Raw genomic sequence first — 21,634 nt, forward strand, 5'->3', positions numbered from 1 at the left:
GACTTTCCGTTGCTAACTTCAAGAGGCATTTGAGTGGATACCTTTCCCAGCCTATTCTGTATCTGTTTCACATCCTTTTTCGAGCCCCCCATTTTTGCTCTGGTGTCCCGGTTCCTAGATTCGATGTCCCAGTAATAAAACGGTTGCCAATCTACCTTTAATTTTTGTTTCCCCCTGGCTTCCAATTATTTTCTTAATGTTTCCAATTGGCTCCTCTCAAATGTGCAGTCTCTTGGGAATTCCTTCTTGCATCCTTTTGGCCATTCATACCACGATTAAACATCGAACTGAATCTGTACCATATTCTTTACACATGCAAATTATGCAGGTACCTCTTTGTAGAATATCTAGTTCACCCCCTTTACCCTTGAATTTTTAAATTTACCACAGATGGACTCAAATCAAGGTGTAGAAACATCTCAAAGATGATCAAGAGAAATGGGAGGCACCTGAGCTAAATTTCAAGTGTCATAGCAAAGGGTATGAATACTTATGTCAATGTGATATTTCCGTTTTTTATTTTGAAAGAATTTGCAAAACTTTCTAAAATCCTGTTTTCACTTTGTCATTGTGGGGTATTGAGTGTAGATTGATTAGGGAAAAATGGATTTAAACGATTTCAGCATAAGGCTGCAACATAACAAAATGTGAAAAAAGTGAAGGGGTCTGAATACTTTCTGAATGCACTGTATGCACACACTGGGGCAGTCTCACACATGCATGCGGACATAAGCAAGCACACCCCCCCCCCCCCCAAAAAAAAACATGCCCGAGTGCATCCACAAGAAAGCACACGCTTGCATGTAAATACAACAGGAAACCTCAAGGGTACATTGCCCATGTGTGTGACAACTTAAATCAGATAGCATTTTGGAGTTCACATTTAACGATGAAAAAATGTTTGGAAAAAAATTTTAAACTTCAAAAAATAAAAAAACAATTAATAAAAGGAACCAATGGGAAAGATAATTTGTTCAAAAAATAACAATAAAGTAGTCAATTATTCACCAACAACAGCAAGATTCCTTGGGGCCATAACCTCTGGCTCGCTCTATGGAAAACCATTAATGCTTCTCTCCATGGCCCAAGAAGTGGGCCTGTGTCTTCATTTAATCCAATTAGGCCAAAGACACATTTGGCACTTACAAAGCAATCGGTTTCTCCTTGGCAGGCGGAACCTGTAAAAATACAAATGAAGCTGGCCGAGCATCTTACACAAAAAGCAAAATTTATCCCTCAGCCGCACTGGAAACTGAGCAGCAGAAGACGGACGAGCGGAGAATCACACATTTTGGTGCGATTTCACCCATCGATTTGCACTGGGCGGCATACCATTAGCTGATTAGACCACGGCTCTCCAGACTAGGCACCGCATTAGCCGACGGCTCTCTGGCAGGCCTTCCCACCTACTCTACCGGCCTGCTGCTTCACGCCCCCCCCCGCAACCCCCACAGCTCTTCCCGACCCCAACCCTTGCGAACCGCAGGCCTCTCTCTCAGCCTGCCTCACTTTTCACTCAAAACACGCGAGTCAGCACATCTCGCACATCAATCATCGGACTGGCTACTTTGCATGGCTCCCAGGACCACGGCCAACGTGTTTCACAGAGAAAATGCACCCGTCGGCAGCCAAAAAGGTTCACGCTCATCCCGATTCGTCATTGGTGGTCTGTGATCGGACAGAAAACCTGATGGATGTAACATTCCAAAAAAAATTAAATCAAAAATTACAAACCTGCACAATTTTCAAATGGTCGACAAAGTGAAGAAGCTTGCTCATCACATCGGGGAAAATGACTTTTGAACTGGTTTACACACAAGGCCTTCAAAAGTCCTTTAAATAAACAAGGTTTGCTCCAAGTGCCTGTAGAATGCACTTGTGAAGAAAGAAATTACATGGCGACATGGAGTACAGGTAAAGTCAATGGCCTCAATGTCATCTACAAAACCATGCTTGCACCGATTCCTTTCTTCATGTTTTGTTTGGGGATGTTTATGATTTATCTGAAAAAAAAAAAAACACGATTTTAATTGTTTAACCATGTGAAGTAGTTTGACGAGAAAACAAGGTGATTGGAGAGACAAAGGAAGGTAGGATGTGTGGAAGGAATGGGAAGAAAGAAGACTGGGTTAAGATAGCAGTAAAGGAAAGAAACAGTAAGGAGCATATGGAGGGGTAGGGGAGAACAGTCAAAGGTCACGCCATATTTACCTCCACCACTGAAGGTGTACGGAGGTTATGTATTCACCCATTGGTCTGTGATCGGGATATCAAAGAGTTTATAGACGGATTCAAACGAAACTTTTGGGTGAGTTTGGTGAGTGACGAGGACAAATTAGACTTTCGGGAGGATCCGGATGCAGATATGAGAATTTCTAAGGTCATTCTTCTCAAGTGAGAGATGGGGCCAAAAAACAATATACAGTGTCACACAATATCCCAAAAAAGTTATGGACGGATTTTGACAAAAAATGGTGGATGAGTTGGGTAGATGACAAGAACAAGCCGATTAGATTTGGGTTCAGGTCAGGATCCAGATCTGGCCTATCAGTGGGATACAAATGTAAACCGTTCAGCCTGGCAGAGGCATGCGCTCTACCGAGTGCAGTTCTACTCAGTTGCTTATGTAGTACACAGATGTCCCATACTTAGCCGTGCCAGACCTTGTAGGTGAACAGGTCTGAGGTCTCAGCAAGACGATTCCTCGATGCATCAGCAATCACGACCGACAACGGCTTGGATAATGTTATGAGAATCTAACTGTTGAACACAGATCCATCCAACTGTCCATCATTTGGTAATTGACGACCTCACTGGGCAACAAACTGGGCCTCACCTAAAGAAACTTGAAGCCAAATTGGAATGCAAGCAACGGATGCACGAGGGATCACTGCCGCAATAAATCTTGCACCCAACCCTCAGCAGACAGGATCACGGCCTTGATTTTATGATAAAGAGATTACTGCCGATGGACTATACACCGCACAAAACTACAATCACAAGGAAATGTTATGCCAGCCTCATGCAAAAAGCTATGGTAAACAATCAAGGACCAACGCCAAGGGATATATTGACCAAAGGTGTGCTCCTCATGCACGGGAACAAACCTGCGCTCGTGATGTGCTGCGGGCATTCATGGCTGTGGCTTTAAGCAGCTGGATCACCTAAAGTACAGGCCAGGCCTAGCCTCCAGCGACTATTATCCACTTTGGCACTTCCTGATGTCAGTGGAAAAAAGCAGCCGTTGCGGCACTACTTCATGCTGCCGTTTAACGAGCTGCGTTCTCTTCCAACTACCTGTTATCGGCATAAAAGGCTGTTTACCAAAATAGTTAAACCTATCATTAAAAAAAATATGAAAAACACATGACAGAGGTAGGAATATTATTGCAATTGATCGATTTTGATTACCATTGTTGACAATAACAGGTAACCAATTTTACAAAGAATGTTCAAAGCAAATGAGTCTTGCAGTACAGTCTTGAAAACAACCAACAGCGTTACAGAACTGGTCAGTAACTCACCTTTACACTTTATCCTGTGCCCCGGTTGTCAGTCAAAGTGTTGCAAATTCCATGAACAGATTTCCATAGAGAAAATAAAAAATAAATAACGATATCCACCACATTGACACCCTCCTCTCCCACCCGAGCGGCGCACATACTAGGAAGAACTACACAGCAAGTTTAGGTTTCAAGCTGTTCCATGACAAGCGTCTGGTTATACGGAGCATCCCAGACTCGCGTGCATCAGAGGACCTCAGTTTCTACCCAACACGATTGTCACAGCTGGTCACACTCCCTGGGCACTCTTACTCACAACGTATAAACACTTTAAAAGCCTTTTCTCCACAATTTGCTTTAGCAAGCATTCTGAACTTTTATCATAACTATTTCAGAACAGATCGTTGGGCTGCAAGGGAGAAAGTGAATTGGAGGACTAAGTGAAAAGATAAGGTAAGTAAATACAAAGTACAAAATATTTTCCATCTGTAAACAGGTTGAAAAATCATCTTCTCTATTCAAGTATAGTTAGCCTGTCTGTCCACGCAGCGCGAGATGGGATTTTGCAATTGCTTTTGTGTGTGTGTGTGTGTGTGTCCGTCTTTGTCTGCCCAGGCCATAACTTTTTTTACCCTTTGAGACGTCATCAAATTTAGAACAAATCTTTACAAGAATATGGAGAAAAATTTATAATTGTGTCAAAAATGTCAAAGGCCAAAGGCACAGAAAGTACAAATAGACCATCCGCCAAGTGTCAGCATAAGACGGCCAGGTTATTTATTTATTTAACTATTTTTATTATTATAATTTATTTAAATATCTTCCGTGTTTCTTTATTAGTTTGAGCTTCGGCGTGTCTGTCCAGACGATAACTTTTTTGTACACCGCTCCTTTCCTATGCCATCTCCAGGTGCTGCATAACGTCATTGCCGGGCACCGAAGGGGGCTCGGCAATGACGCACGCTGAAAGGGAGTACTCAGTTTTCACTTCGGTTTCTTGTTTGTTTGTTTGTTTATCCGGGTGATATCTCAGCCATCCTTTGGGCTAGGAAGTTGAAATTTCGGCACAATAGTGAGCAAGTGCTTTAGCAAAAACAGTATTTTTTGTTATTTGATTAATCAATTAATTGATTAGTTATTTATTTATCGATTAATTAAGCCCTCTTTTTTCCCCACCTATGGAACAAACTCGCACACTCTCTTCAACCCCACTCCTCCCTCCAGGTCTTTAAAACAGCTGTTCACCACCATGTCTCATCTTCCCCCATCCAAAACCTTGATCTTTTATACCCCCGTTAATACACGCCAAATCCACCTCTTTCAATCTCCAACTTCATTCCTGAAAGTCCTAGTAGTGCCAATTTGTTGCTCTCTCATGCAATTTGTTTTATACCGTGTACCCCAAGTTAGATTCAGATGAAACGGTGGTGGTTTAGGTATTCTGTTAGGAAATTGATCAATTAATTTAATGATTATTATTTATTTATTTTCATTATGAATAATTTATTTTTTCTCATCTGGGCAATATCTCAGGCACCTTTTGAGCGAGGAAGCTGATATTTGGACATGACAGTAACCAAGTGATGTGGCTATAAAGGATATTTTTTGATTTATTGATAAATTAATCATTAATTAAGCAATTAATTATTTAATTTTCTCGATTAATGACTATTTTAAAAAGTTACAGCTTCGAATGAAGCACTGGTGGTTTAGGTATGCTATTAAACAATTTATTAAGAAAATATTTTATGATCATTATTTATTGATTTTAATTATGCAATTAATCAATCAATTATTATTGTGCACCTCTCCCTCCAAATACAGTCTGAGCTGCATGGCAGTTTGCCACGCTGGAGGATATTTATTTATTTAGCATGGGGGCGGTGTACTTTGAATGTATCTGCACTTGTTTTTTTTGTTTTTTTTTACCCTTTTAGCTTTCGTTGTCAAATTTGCAACAAATAGTTATTATGAGAACATCAAAACCGCCAATTAATTGGGTCAAAAGGTCAATAGATCAAATAATCATCAAAATTAATTCGATCGACTTGAAATTCGAACAGCTTGCATATTCTCACTGAATTGGTTCAATCAAAAACTAGAAGCCTAATATTTGATGTGAAGGTTGCAGTGACCGATTTCGAAATTACTGGTATATGACCGCTTGTCTGGCTGTCTCTCTGTTCAGACCACAAGGTTTGTAGAATTTGAGATTTCGTCATCAAATTTACAACAACCTTTCTTATAAGAATGTGGAGAACACAAAGGCCAAGCAAAATAAATTCCTAGTTTCTCATCCGGGCTCTAAAAAAAACAAAAAAACCCGGGGGACGCTTTACTATTTGATATTTTCAAGATTTTTGATTTCCCCCCCCCCCCACCCCCCCGAGATGGCCGACACAGTGAAGTCTACCAGACCAAAAATGAGCACTACTCATACCACCAACACACATCCCATATACCATTAAAAATGACGTTAGTTTATGTAACCAATACGTCAACATCTACTGGAGCAGTGGCACTCACTGTCTGCTGTACTGTGCGCGCTTGTACGTACTGAACTGGCACTTTATATATGCGGACTTGCACTACTGACCTGAGCTGTCTGATAGTTGTCGTTGATGGGCAATGCCTGGTCACAAACCCCATTTTCAAATTTGTTGAAAATATCCCCCGGAGTCTGGGTTCCATCAAACACCGTACAAGCGTACCATGGCTTCAAAACTTTGCCAGCCTTCCAGATGCATACACAAAAGAAAACCATTTTAAGACCAAGGTCTACTGTACTTTTTCAGTAGTTCATTTAAAGCTATCGAGAAAGTTTGTTCTTGAGATGAATAATGTGCATGCTATCACCAAAACTCGATAGCTAACTTTACCGTACACATTACGTGCGTACACGTCTCGGGAATCATATTTTGAGCGGGTGGTGTGGCGTGAGCAAGCGTACTTACAGATGATTGATTTAATTTACGCGAGTGCAAGGCCTATAGGGACCATGAAATTATTGGTCTGGGTTCCAAACTCCCATGCAAAAAAAATAAAAAAAATTTTTGGTTAAAATCTGGAAAGAAATTCGTGAATATAAAAATAATAATAATAATAATAATAAAAGGAGGTGCTCATCAAAAAGGAAGTGGGCGAGGACGATAAAATAGCAATTTATTTTCCTTGGCCGAAGGAATAGATTTTCCTTTTTATTTCTTTTTTAGCCGTTTTCAAGTTTAGAAATACTGTAGTATAAAACGGATGCAGATGGACTTCACATTTTGGCATGCTTGATAGTTCAGACTTGTATATTGTATGGAAGGCAAAAAACACAGAAGATATCTAGAAGATAAAGTTTGGCCAAGGATAAAGTTTCCACCTTCGAGTGCAACATCGACATGGTCCAAATTAAACCAAGGCCTAGCACAACACTGAGAAACACGTGAAGGATTCTATAGAACAGAGTGGTGGCCTTTGGTAACACATTCTACTTATTCTGTCAAGACCGATTTGGAATCGAGTTCTTTCAAAGGAGAAGGCACCCATGAAATCGCGAAGGCAACAGAAAATAGAACAAATCCGTCAGCAAAAGAATTAAGTTATAAAGCAATGGAAAAGAGCTATTGAAGTAGAAAAACTTGGGGTGAAAAATATGGAATGATCTGAAGCAGCAGCATGGTGACTTGTGAAAATCAGAGAGATTATAGAGAGGAACAGGACAGCAAAAGACACAAAACCATAAGGCTTTGCAATACAGCTGTTTGAACAGCCACGGCCATGACCACTCCAAGTACGCAAACAAATTTGAAGACCATCTGCTCAAGTCATTCTAACAGACACGACAATGAGGCCCTGGGTGATATTGAGGCTTCTGAGTTTGAGTGCACCAAGAGAACACTTAAACAACAAATCTCCAACAATCAAGGAAGTGGCACAAGTAGTGCAGAAGGCGAGGTCAAGAGCAGCACCTGGTCTGAATGACAAAGCAAATGTCAGGGTGTGCTGAGCCACCTGCATACTATGCCAACATGTGCCTGGAGAAAGCAGTATGCAGGTGAACAGTGGTAAAAGGCAAATGGGGTCGACATTCCAAAAGAACATGACTCGAAAGGCATCGGCCACGTTTTGCCTTGTATCCCTGCTGAATGTTGAAAGAAAGATCCTTCAGTGCTAGCGTTCCAACTAACCAAGTATCTCATGGCAAATGGGTATGTCAATACATTGGTGCAAAAAGGAGAGGAGGTATTCCAGTAATACCAGGCTACTTGGAACATACAAACATGGTTTGGAGAGGAAGACCAATACAGCATTCAAAAAATAACAATAATTTTTAAAAAAACAAAAAAAAAACACAAGTCAGACTACTATACAGTCTAGTTGGATATGGCAAATGCTTATAAGAGGAAGTACCTCATTCAATGCTCTGGAAGGCACTCAACATGCAGCATGCATCAGAAACAGTGGTATCAATGTTGAAAAACTACGTTGGGAACTTCCACTGCACGAGATTCTCCAAAGGTATGCACACCACTGAATGGTTCCAGTTTCAGACAGGCATTGCAACAGGATGTTCAATTGCTCCCATCCTGTTCATTCTGACAATGCAGGTGCTCTTAAAAGCAGCCAAGGCATACTGCGAAGGTACAAACCTCAGGGAAGGATTACATGAACAAACCCTGAAAGCTTACATGGATGATAACTGTGCTGAACGAGCAGGGTCACCAAATGCTTTCCGGGTTAGCAATGTTGATCACATGGAGTCGGACGAGACTAAAGCCTGCAAAGTCCGGATGCCAATTGATTAGGAATGGCAAACGGTCACTTAAACCATGTAAGAACAAGCAAAGAACGCTTCAATTCACCATTGACAAAGCAAAGCTTCTGGGAAATTTCAAGGTCTGGATTCTCCAGTTCATGGTGGTTCCAAAACGACTGAGGCCATTGCTGATAGATGGAATCACTGAGCAAGGTCAAACCCATGGAAAGGAAAAATCAACCGCTACATCAAATGGCTGGGTGTCCCATCCTGCATCGGTAATAAGATGAGTTCCCTTTCAAGGAACCTAAATGCAGGAGGCTGCCATAAGGCCACCAGATATTTCAACACGATGAAGTGAGATTTTGTCCGACAGCAACTTCCAAGGAAAGAAGGGATATTGCTGATCACAGAAATAAGAGAAGAATATTCCACTGAGTGAAGAAAGCAGCTCTGCAATGCCAACAGGGACAGGAGTCCATAAGAGGATGTCCTGCTGAAATAGATCAACAACATGGAATGATATATGGGATTAGCTTAATCAAAAGCACAATCTATGACAAGCTCTCATCTGGAACAAATCTGATGAAGTGTGTAAAATCATAGAAACCAAATGCAGTGTGTGTGTAGGAATTGAGAGCATGTAACATGTGCTGTCATTAGCACAAATACCTGGAGGTACAACCAAGTCTTTACAAAACTGGCAGCTTTTGTGGAAAATACCACATGCAGGGCAGATAGAAGAAAGTCAGGAATAAAACAGTTCACATATCGGCTTGAGAAGGTACAAACGTCAATCAGAAGCAGAACAAGCGTGTGCTACCACCAATCACACTGGATTTTGCAGCAGGTCTTCGTGGCATGACGAGGTATCCTGAGTATTGCAAGAACAGCATTTAGACAATTTGATCTGCTCATCGGACACATCCAAATCAGAGTGATTCAGTTGAGAGTATAACAATGGACAAAATCGACAGAACGTTGATCGAGGCATGCTAACCGCCATCATAAGCTAAGAGAAGATGACGTTCAGGAATTAACCCTCCGCTGGGGCTAAGAAATGTTGATTAAAAACATTTTTTTAAACTCCGCAGGTCAGTTGACAGTACTGTACCTCAAATCGCAAATGAGTGAAAGCCGTGAGCACAGGAAATACAAATAACTCATGAAGTAAATTCAAGCCCAATGGTTCAAAGCACAACCATTTGCAGTGGAAGTTGGAGCAAGAGGGCTGGTTGATGCATCAGTGTACAAGTTCCTCAAACAGCTAGGACTGTCCAGCCAGTGCCATACAAGAGCAATTAAGGCACTTGACATAAAAGCTGAAAAAACATCTTGCTGGAAATGGGTGAAGAGAAATTAGAAGGGTAAATTAAAAGAAAATATTAAAAACAAAAAAAAAAAACCCCCTAAAATCCAATGTGTGTGGTGTGTGTGTGCACACAAGTGCATGCATATATGTATGTATGTACTCATGTGGCATGTGTGAGTGATGCAGTGGTAAAGTGCAGAAAAGTCACCTAAAATAGAGTTCATAGACCAGAGACAAGAGGGTTAGTGGTTCATATTCGACCAGAACAAATTCCACCATGATTTCCAGCAGCGGAACACATTGATCAGTGTGGCCCAGATCCCTTGGTGTGCAAGGAGGTTAAGAGCCCAGACACTTGTCCAAAGGGGCGGGGGATGCTCCTTCTCTGAAGATTCCCTGACGTCTTTGCAAAAAGTGAGATTCTTATCCCATGTGTATGTACAGTCACGTGAAAAAGTAAGTACACCCCATGTAAAGTTTTGACTTTTTCAACATATTTCAACATACAACTATTTGATCTTCATTTCAACAATATTGACAGATAAACGTGATATAATATAACAAATATCATGAAACATTTACATTTTGTAGTCCATTGTATAATTTAAATAAACATAAATGCAAATTTCGCTTGTGGAAAAAGTAAGTACACCCCTACATTTATCACTACAGGCAGTCCCCGGGTTATGAATGAGTTCCGTTTTTAAGTCTGTCTGTAAGTCGAATTTGTATGTAAGTCGGAACAGTTGCGTACGGTTCACATCTAGTGTCAATTAGTCAAATGTTTGTCTTAGTATATAGTATATATTTTACCTAAAACATCTATAGGTATAAAAAACATGAAAGAAACATTTTTTAAACTGTTGATATAGAAAAGAAAAGATAATGATTAAAGGTTAACACTTGCTCTCGTTCCAATTGATGTCTTGCAAACCTTGAAACGATCATATCTTGATATATCTCTCCGAGATGGGCCTGGTGTTGGAGAGGATGGACCTGGTGCTGGAGAGGATGGACCTGGTGCTGGTCAATTTTCTTAAAGTAAACATCAAGGGTGGCTTGAACAGAGCTTTTCTCACATTTCTCTTGTCTACCGCTCCCCTTATTATATACTTTGTGTGTCTGTTTGATTTTTTTTCTGTGTGATAAAGGTTAGCTCTTTCACGAGCCTCGATTCTGTATACAAAAAAACAAAAAAAAAACCCAAAAACACTCTTTTTTAAAATAATAGGCTTTACGTAGGTCGGTACGTAAGTACGGGCGATCGTAAGTCGGGCATTCGTAACCCGGGGACTGCCTGTACTTCAAATACCTAAAATTAGAATCAGGTGCACCAGCTCAGGTGCAAATGATTAGAACATAGTCAGAGAGGATCTTGGAGGAACCTGTCTTATTTAAACCTCAGACATTTAGTTTGGTTTGCTCTTTGTTGTTTAAGTGTGCGGCGTCACCATGCCTAGATCAAAAGAGCTCTCTGAGGCCTTCAGAAAGAAGGTTATAGATGCCTACGAGTCTGGGAAGGGATTTAAAAAGATCTCCAAACAATTTGAAATCAATCATTCGACTGTCTGGAAGACCATCTACAAGTGGAGAAGATTGCAAACAACTGCCAACTTGTTCAGGCCAGGACGCCCCAGCAAGTTCAGCCCGAGAGCAGACCGCAAGATGCTGAAAGAAGTCTCTAAGAACCCCAGAATGTCATCACGGGATCTACAGGTAGCTCTTGCCACTGTTGATGTCAAAGTGCACAAGTCTACCAGTAGAAAGAGGCTGCACAAATTTGATCTACATGGGAGGTGTGCCAGGAGGAAACCTTTGCTGTCCAGAAAGAACATCAGGACAAGACTAAAGTTTGCCAAGGAACACCCAGGCAAAGACCAGCACTTCTGGAACAACGTGCTCTGGACAGATGAGTCAAAGGTAGAGCTATTTGGCCACAGTACAAGAAGACCTGTTTGGCGAAAACCAAGGACAGCATTTGACCACAAGAACCCGATACCAACTGTAAAGCATGGTGGTGGAAATATTATGGTTTGGGGCAGCTCATCATCATAGAATCCACAATGAATTCTTCATTGTACCAGAGGATGCTTGAGGATAATGTGAGGCCATCTGTCGGAAAGTTGAAGCTCAACCGAAGGTGGACCTTGCAACATAACAATGACCCTAAACATACCAGTAAATCCACCAAGGAATGGCTGAAAAGAAAGAAATGGAGGGTTCTGGAATGGCCAAGTCAAAGCCCAGATCTAAATCCCATCGAGATGTTGTGGGGGGATTTGAAACGAGCTGTGTGTGCTAGAAACCCCTCAAACATCGCACAGCTGAAAGAATTCTGCATGGAGGAGTGGGCAAAAATTTATCCCAGTCGATGTCAGAGACTGGTAGACAGTTATAAGAAACGCCTACTTGAGGTTGTTTCTGCCAAAGGGGCAATACCACCTATTAGAGCCAAGGGTGTACTTACTTTTTCCACATGCGAAATTTGCATTTATGTTTATTTAAATTATACAATGGACTACAAAATGTAAATGTTTCATGATATTTGTGATATTATATCACCTTTATCTATCAATATTGTTGAAATGAAGATCAAATAGCTGTATGTTGAAATATGTTGAAAAAGTCAAAACTTTACATGTGGTGTACTTACTTTTTCACGTGACTGTATATATGTATATAAAACACACACACACACACACACACACACACACACACACACACACACACACACACACACACACACACACACACACACACACACACACACACACACACACACACACACACACACACACACACACACACACACACACACACACACACACACACACACGTTTGTGTGTGTGTGTGTGTTCACGCACGTGCATGAAAGTTGTTTTTGCCTATCCACACACGTGGGTGGGCCTCAGGAAATGGAACAGAGATCTACTCGGTCTCAGTATCCACCTTAGTTTGTGTGCATTCTTTTATTATTTTTTATCAGAAATGGCCAAGCAGATCTTCATCAAACTTTCAGAGGTACATCAGTGAGTGCCGCAGAGAGTTTTAGGCAAAATAAAAGAATTGGATTTTTAAAAAGGTTGTTATTCTTCAAAATGCCAACAGGATTAGAACAGCATCAGGTACCCCCTTTTAGTGATTAATAAAATAGAAACTCACTGGTCATCATCCAATAAAATCATTACACGACAACAAACCTCTGCAGATTTGCTCAGGCACCAAGCACATTCACACACAGAGAACGCTCTCCGAGAAAAGGGTATTTTTTTTGTCAAACTTCTTTCGTATCACACTGCAGCACATACTCCAGACGTTTCAAACACGTGCCTCGGCGGTCTCACGTATGAGCCGTCATGCTAAAATACGGCCGCATGCCCACACGCCTGGCACGACAGCCAGTCGGCATCGCTTCAATAACAAAGTGCCCTCTGCGCTCAGAATTGAGCGAGGAACGCACACGTGCCATTCTGTGGGCCCGTTTCATTGCTTTTAGCAATCTCATTTCCAGCTGCGACTCAAAACAAATATGGCAACGACAGTGCATCCCGGTGTTCAAGAATACATGGCGTGCATGGGGCAAGACAGAGGCAAGTTCGAATGCACATCACAGCTGCTATCATATCGTCTGCACCGTGATGCACTGTAATGGGGCCGGCCGTAAAACTGGAGCATAGTCAAACCTCAGCGGATGTGGACAACTTCAGTGATGGATACATCACTTGGACACAGTGAGACTCAAATAGAAGGAAAATGAAAGGGTCGGGTTAAAAAAAAAAAAGAAGAAGAAGAAGAAGAAGAAATTAGGGCAAAATGATAATGAGGATGAGTAACATGATTTTCACACAGCCATATGTTACAAAAGAATCCACTTAAAGGGGAGATGAACAAACAAGCAAGGTAGGGGCCTTTCACCGACCCACTTGCTGATCAGTCTGACGAATGGTTCGAAGTCAAGGCTAAAGCCAATGCTTTTGCCTGCGAGCTGAAATTCCGAGCACGCAATCAGAACGGTGACAAGGAGACGGAAAATATCACAGCCTCAGCTAAAAGCAAACAAAATTATATCATAGAAGTCCACCTCGCAACGAGATATCACACTTAGACTTTAAATGGACCGGCAAATCCTCCAAATCAGGTCGTAAACAACATCTGTCTTTTCCTGCGCGTGATCCCTTTACCATTAAACCTGCAATAACGTCGTAACTAATAACACACCCAGTAACTAATGCATACACTTAAAGTAAGTCAGGCCCCATAATAAGCTTCTGGAGGATCAATGGCACTTTGCTTGGGGAAACGACCAAATGTATACAACGTACTTAAACGGAGGTGAAGAAGTCAACATGGCGTGAGCATCTGCATCAACCATGTTGAGAAGGAAAAGTAAAATAAGTAAGTTTGGCAATATAATCATGGAAAAACAATCTATTTTCTCAGTGATGCAGGACTGTAATTTCGAATTTTAAATCAGATAATCTACACACTGATCATCAGGAACTCGGGTTCATTATGGAATCAACCTGGTTAAAACTAGCTTCAGAGATGATAAATAAACTAGAGCAGAATTAGCTTAAGTATCTGTAAATAGATCCATTACTCTCATGAAAGATGATCAAGGCTCCCTTAACCTCATGGAGTATGGTATTCACAAAGCAGGAAAGATTATACAACACCGATTGGTCATGTTCCTTGTACCCTAGAAATTTTGCCAAGTTACCACACCACCAATTCCATATTTAGCCAAATGCAACCTCAATAAGTACACGCATCTTAAATGAAATAAAATAAGCTGGAAGAAGAGGGAAGCCAGCAAGGAGAGGAATTATGTTCATGCCTGTGTGTGTCCTTTGGTGCGCCTTCAGGTGGGAACTCTTGGTGTAGACTTTACGGCAGCCATTGAAATGACAGCGGTGAACGCGCCTCCGATTGTCGGGTGACGATTCTGCGCTTCGCGCAAGCAGGGCCGAGCGGCAGGCCGTACGTCCACTAGGTGAGCCCATGCTTCGACCTAGCCGAGGTCCGGTTTTTGGGCCTTGGCTTTCAAAGCCCGCCCCGGTCGGAAGAAAAGCAGCGATCGTGACGCTGCTTCCTGCTGCTGCCGTGGTGGTGGTACGCCCCAACTCTGGAGATGAGGGTGGTGTCAATGCAGTCACAGGGCTGTGCTGAAGTGCTGAGGAAAGAGTTTTGGTAATCTGCCTTACAGGTGACATGGCGATTCCACCAGGTTCAGCAGACGGGCTTGGAGGGGCGGCCGGCAGTGACAGAGGCGTCAAGACAGACTCGAGCTTGGCAACGGCAGTTTCACTGGACAGAATCGGTGGCATGGTGGCATGAACCTCTTCGACTCGTCGCCACGCTCCATCTTGCTCGCTTGAGGCATCCTCGCCTCCCCGAGCACTTGGTTCCGTTTGAAGGTAGCGCTCCATCTCCAGGCAGGTCTATCATGAAACAGCACGAGAGGAGCAGCATTGTTAACGTACATTTCATTAATGACATCAAATAGGGAAAAAATAAGAGCATCGAACTATGTTGCTATGATGTTGGCAAGTCGGTAAAACAACAAACATGATGGGGTTCAGCGATGAAAACAACTTGTGAACAAAATGCAGAATATAGAGTGGTTCAGCAAGACTAATTCGTCCTGCACTATAGGAAAAAAACAAAAAAACAAGTTCAACTTGAGGATAAGGCACTTGAAGCTTGGGGAAATTAGACATTATGGATGACACAGCCTAATGGAAATTACTGAGCACATGGGTCAGAAATGTGATTTGTATCAGAGGAGGATATACAGGTGCCTACAGAGTCGGGAACCGTTACAAGAATCAAAACAGCAGTAAATTGCAAAATGATGCGCAAAATTATCATCTGGTCTCCTCACCCCTGTGCACCATCGCTTGTTGTCGACATTCCAAAGCCATCATTTAGGGACAGAAAAAGAATGGTCATGCTCCACAGGGCCACAGTCTGTGGCTAATTTGAAGCAATTTAATTGTGCAATAAAGAAACGGAGAAACTGTTGCAATATTCCAAACCCAACACCGTCCAAGTTTGAATTTTGAAAAATTGACACTTCCCAGAATGGAATGACAATGGTGAGTCGACAACTTTGGATTGTGGAACGGTTAGAGATGCCAGTTTGGCCATATTCTCAAATAGCTCCAAAACATTCAAAACTAGAAAACTTGTTTACTTTCTTATTCAAACTAATAAAATGAAGAATAACTTCAAATGAATAAAGAAATAAAAAAAAAGTGATGGCAGAGCTGGAGATGCCAAGAGAAGATCTACTACCCAAATTAATCCCAACTTCTGGTGTTGTTATTTTATTTATTTTTTATTTTTCCCAGGAAACTATTTTATCCCAAGTCTTTGAAACCCAACGTTTCATTGAAGGCGATTCGAGCTAGAATTTGTAATTTGTTCAGGATGCCAGCAATAACTCCCCTACTCTTCACAAAAGACCATGGGATGTTTAACGTCCACCACCAGCTATTACTAGCAGACAGGAGGGACATTCAGTTTGGCATCCATCCAATGGATTGTGTACATACTTTACATTACCACGGAAAGGCTATACAGTACAAATCAGTACGGAATCATCCACTATCACTGTGTAACCAGTTCTTTTTCAAATAATCATTATAATCTTGACTCGAACATAAATTAGTTGCTAACAAAACACGTCACGATTTTTAGCAACTTTACTGAAAGTACAAACGGGTTCGCATTTCAAAAGTTAACCCAGTTCGGACCGGCAAATCTGATTTTTATTTTCGATTAGCCCACCATGATAAAGTTACACCATAATGGTCGTCGCATTTTAGACTTCTCGGATTTCATCTCGCTCTGAAAATATGCCTTTGCTCCATAAAAAAGGATAACAAAATTCCCCCCAAAAATGTCACTGGCAGATGACACGATACCCGACTTCATTCTCTTAGGGAACAAACGTGCACACAGACACAGACACAGACACAAACACTTCCCAAGAGACAGGACGTCCCTCAGGAGGTTGCCCATTTTTCTTGCTCTTAAAGGCAATCTATGGAGGTGTTTGAGCAATCATTGTGTTCATGAGATTCCAAAACAAAAGTTTAAAAAACACGTACTACATTACAAAGGGCTGCAATGTCCCGCGCCCTCAATCTTCCGAATCGTTCTGCACGTACAGGCGGTGTACGAAATGAAAATAACTGGGAAAACGCTTCGCGTGGAATAGCCGAAGGCAGGAGACATTAAGACTTATTCAAAATTCGAGGCAAATAGCCGAAATGATAACGGCCAAGTGGCTGTAAAAGCAACAGCACATAATACGTCACAGAGGTGCAAGCACAAGCACCAATTTGTACTAAGTCTGCTGCAGAGAATGTCGGAGGAGCTAAAAGCTGCGAAGAAGCGTTTGCTCATTTCGATTAGAACGTGCGTGCGGCTTTCATTCCTTATTCCTTCTCCCTCATTTGCAGCCTCATGCTGGACGGCGCTCATGGCTCCTTCAGAGCTCTGCCTCTGCGGCAGGCGCTGCTGGCTCAAGGCTGCTCCCTCAATAATGCAAGAGGCACTGGGAGGTTGTGGGGAGGGGGGGAGCCAGTGGAGGTGGGGGAAGAGTAAAATAAATAAAAAGAGCCTTGGCAATGTCCTTAGCAGCCTTGCGATATACAATTATGTTCTCAAAAGGGCCACGGAACATTTACTCAATTCATTTGCACAAAGTGGGACAGCGGAGGACACATTTCAGACTGCAACTGCTGCGGCTTTAAAAAGCAAAATATAAATAATACCGATAATAAAAAGGGCACTTGGGTAAATGTATTGGGGGGTGGGGGGTAGGTGGAGGAGCCAGACGAGTAAAAATAAAAATGCATAAGTGTATTCAAGCTCTCGTGAACCATTACACTTGGCTTTTCATGGAAAAGTGAGATTAATTGGTCGAGTGCTTAAATGCAAAACTAATGAAGCAAAACCAGGATAGACAAATGGGAAAGAGGAAAAAAAAAGGTGTTATGCAACATACACGGAGAAGTATTAATGAATGATTGAGGAATATGAAGATCCTGACAGGTCTGACCTGCATCGGCCTACGGAACAATTGTGCTCGTGTTGTTTTGTCTCCCCATCAACCTGGATCTCCAACTCACTGCTCGCACCTATTCACCTGCTATGCTCATCCACTCATCTTGGGTCACTCAGTGAGGTCATTCCTCGTTTGTATGGAGCTCACCCTCCCCTTTTTGCTGATATTCTCACAAAAACAAAGCAAAAAAAACAACAAAACAAAGACTCACATGCAGCTTTCATTATGGTACAATTTGCCTTTAAGGTTCAATACTTGTGAGCTGGGGTTCTTAACCTCGGGTCCCCATACCCCTCGGGGGTATGGGGACCAGAATCTGGGGGTATGGGACTCGTAATAAATTATAAGTTTATAGTTTGTTTTGTTTCTTTGTTAACAAGCAAAGAAATAAATAGGGATAAAATCCTAATGATTTCCTTTCCTGTTCTGGTCCTAATTATCCATATGTAAAACTAAGCTATTGAGATATTTTGAAGTCACACTGGAACCTAATGGGACTGGTAATCAGGCGCGGATCCCCGAACTTGGCCCATTTTCTGGGTAACAAGTTACCAATTTCCATCCCCAAAAATAGGCAATTAAAGTAAAACCACCCCTCAGAATGCACCACAGAGCACCTAGAAATCAAAAAAATTATAGGGGGACATGCCCCCAGTCCCCTCCCAGCCATGCGCACCTTTGGTGCGCCTTGGTCCGTCAACAGTCTGGCGAAGGGTGTATGGGGACATCGTGGGCAATCCGTTGGGGGTCTTGACAGGGAAAAAAGGTTAAGAACCCCGGCTTGTGAGCAAAGTACAGAGTTTGACCAATTTCGTGTTATTGAAGTGATGTAGATTGCAGAGAGAGGAGCAATCAGAAGATGGGCCAAGGTTTGAAGACCATGGCAACACCAGGCAGGAATAACAAGTGGAATGAAAAGTACAAGCCAAAGCAAAGCCGTTGCAGCCTGAGCACTCATGGCCAAACCACGGCTACAAAGTGGGACTTTTTCCAGCATCGATTGGCACGTGATATGCTTCGGACGATCTGCGGAAAGAGGAGTCCGAAAAGCTCCCCTGAAGATTCGTCCATTAATGGATGCTCTGCACTCATGGGTTTTGTATACTCGGATGCCGGACAGCAAGCAATTTGGTGGAAACACGATCAGAACTAGAACACCCACCCTAACCTGCCTAAACACCCACCACCCGCAATAGTTTTTATTTTAAATAAATAAATGGTGCGTTTCACATCTCCTTTGCATTCCCACGGAGCACGTGCGGTGAGACGATGGAGGTTTCGCCTCCGGCTAAAAGGGCAGCGTTTGCATCATCGTGCCACCGGCCTTTTAGCAAGCAGCACCGTACATCTCGCCTTCCCCGGGCCGGACACTGAGCCGGGCGTATGTACGACATCAGCTTTTCTTGTAATCAATGGGCCGAGCCTTACGGTCAGCAACCATGAACGCATTTACCGAGCAACGATCGCTGCGCGCGCGTCTGCGCACGAGCCAGACGTGCGCAACGTACGTGCACGAGACGATCGTGCGTGATGGCTCGGCGCTCAGCACGGGATACACATAATGCACCTCCTCGCGTTCTCAGCCCGCCCCCTCCGATCCCCGGAGAAACGCGGGACAATTGCGCGCGCAAACAGCCTGGGGACCCGGATAGACAGACAGACGCAGACGGGCAGGTACAGAGAAGGAGCCCGCTGGGGGAGGGTCGTGACGTAGCTCGGAGGGAGGGAGGGGGTGGGGGGACGAAACGGGACCAATTTGCACGGAGCGCTCCAACCGCTGTTAATTTACCAACGGGAAGTCGCGCCTCGTGCGGCTCTTCGACGATTTCCCGGAAAACCTGCATCCTTAATTCCCGAATCAGCTGGGATCCGGATCGCCAAACATCTGGGAAAGTGGGTCTATGGGGAGAAAGAGAGAGAGAGGGGGCTCCCACCGTTACCCCGAGATAGTTACCACGACAGTCTCTATAGGTAATCGATTGGACAATACGCGAACGGGATCAATCCGAACTTCCCAATCAAAGTCATGAAGGGACCAGCGCGACGACCCCACGACGCATGTATCGATCGGGACACACAGGTGCACCGACAAAAGCAATTAAATAATAAAATCTAAATAAATATTAAAATGTCTTCCTTTTAGCATCGTGCGAACCCCTCTCTGTGCTCCAGTTCTCGGGCGCACTCTACATTTAGACCATAAATTATTCACCGCACGTTTCCCCCAAAGGATTCTTGTGCGTTTTTTGCTGATTGATGAAACACAGATGCGCGAAAATTTGCTTCCAACGTTCGAGCAACCGCATGGTCAAAGGCAACCACCCCACGACCGGCGACCCCCAACTTGGCAAAAGTCACTGTCCCCGCCAGGTGCGTAAACTACGCAACACGCGCTTCGAACAAGTTAAAAGTGATTGCTTCCAAGGAAGCACATTGTGCTTCCATGCAGCCACGAGTAGTGCACCTGCAATCTCCCCCCCAATCCCCAGCTACTTTACCTGCTGCCAGTTCTCCTCGAGCGAAGGCATCGCCGAGAAATATCCCGTGTCGTGCACCAACTGCAGCTCCTGAAAGATGCTGTACGTGGGTAACACGTCCATGGTTCCCGAGGACACGGCGCGTCGGAGCCCGCGGGGGCGCCAGACCCGCCGGCGTGCAGAGCGCAAACGGGACCCTCCCGGAGCCGGCTCGCTGTCCGAGCCTCCTCGTGCTCGTGCACCCTTTAAACCCCGTACTCGGCGCCGATGACGTCGACGACGATGGTGGTGGAGGTACTCGCTGCTGCCGCTTCTAATAGTAATAGCAATAATTGCGCTTCATTTGCTGCTGCCGCTTCGAATGACGAGGATGCTTCTTCCGAATCTTCTTGTCGGGGTAATTATTCTGCCGCCGCTGCTCGGCCGCGTTTCTGCTCGACTGGAGCCCGTGCGGGAGCGCGCACGGACGGACGAGCAGAGCACAAGCCGCCGCCGAAGCCGCCGACCATTTAACCCGTTCGTATCCAGCCGCCCACTGGCGCCACCATGGGTTATTTTGCGTGCGATAAGGGCGGAGCCTGTTGGCAAGGCGAGAGGGCGGGCTTTGCATATATTATGACTAGAGAGAGCAACGTTGGCCAATCACAGCGCCCGTACTGCTACACGGCGTTAACGACAGAGCTCGTAGCCAATGAAAGCGCCTTTCCGAGCAAGCTCATGAATATGTATGAGATCGTCGCGCATTCATTGGCTAAGCGTTCGATTCCCGTCTCGTCGTATGACGCAGCGCGTCGGCCGTTTCAAGTGTTCTAGATAACCTTCGGTTCGCGCCCTTATAAACTTGAACCGAGTGTCCGTCAGGACAGACCGTGCGAGGCTGCAGACACGCAAGGAATTCCACCTCGTCCGGCATTCCACGCCCCCATCGCCATTTGTCTCACTCTCGCTTTCTCTCACGTGCGTCATAATTTACTTTGCGCGCGACCCAGCTTTATTCAATTAATTAATCACCGTGTATAAAAATCACTTTAGCTTTCATCTCGGACATGGTAAATTGATTTTAATTAAATAGGCGATAATTCGGGACCAGGTTAGGATCGAGGTGGTTTGTGTAATAATCTATTTTCATGATTCATTATTTGGGAACAAAGAGCGCGGGAGTTTGCACAACGTTGCGGGTGCGCACCCAGCGCCGAGGAGGGGTCTATTAAGGGGTCTGCGGCGGGGCTTTTCGTCAGCTCATCGGTCCCAAACAGGAAGTTTACAAGCCTTTCGGGAATCGGCAGAAGCAAACTTAAGGGGCGAGAAACTGATGACAATTCCCGCCAATCGCATAGGGAATGATCCCTGCAGTCATCCATTCGTCACCATCACGGATCCGGAGCGTTTGGCAGTTCGGAGAGGTTGGGGATTTGGGGAGGAGGAGCTTCCAATACGTGATTCAAAGTCGTCAATTGTCCCTTTTGTCCCACACTTTCGGCGAAGTGCGGAATCAAAGGAGCCCAAGAGACGAAAATATTG

The 21,634-nt window shown here is 43.7% G+C and overlaps 2 protein-coding genes across 2 annotated transcripts in view; one reads left to right on the plus strand and one right to left on the minus strand.

The window, feature by feature from the left end:
• The window catches only part of KLF7 (KLF transcription factor 7), a 62,686-nt gene extending 42,047 nt beyond the window's left edge, over positions 1 to 20,639 (minus strand). The window contains exons 1-2 of the mRNA XM_068122703.2: positions 20,135 to 20,639; positions 14,397 to 15,000 (exon numbers count right to left, since the gene is read on the minus strand). Coding sequence (XP_067978804.1) covers positions 14,397 to 15,000; positions 20,135 to 20,236 — 706 coding nt within the window. The 5' untranslated portion in view covers positions 20,237 to 20,639. The remainder of the gene's footprint in view (positions 1 to 14,396; positions 15,001 to 20,134) is intronic.
• A 20-nt stretch (positions 20,640 to 20,659) lies between these two features.
• Positions 20,660 to 21,634, plus strand: part of LOC144893074 (uncharacterized) — a 58,917-nt gene continuing 57,942 nt past the window's right edge. The window contains exons 1-2 of the mRNA XM_078782704.1: positions 20,660 to 20,903; positions 21,265 to 21,597. Of these exons, the coding sequence (XP_078638830.1) occupies positions 20,660 to 20,903; positions 21,265 to 21,597 (577 nt within the window). The remainder of the gene's footprint in view (positions 20,904 to 21,264; positions 21,598 to 21,634) is intronic.

Source organism: Myxine glutinosa, chromosome 7 (assembly GCF_964187855.1).
Source record: "Myxine glutinosa chromosome 7, kmMyxGlut1.1, whole genome shotgun sequence".
Lineage (NCBI taxonomy): Eukaryota > Metazoa > Chordata > Myxini > Myxiniformes > Myxinidae > Myxine > Myxine glutinosa.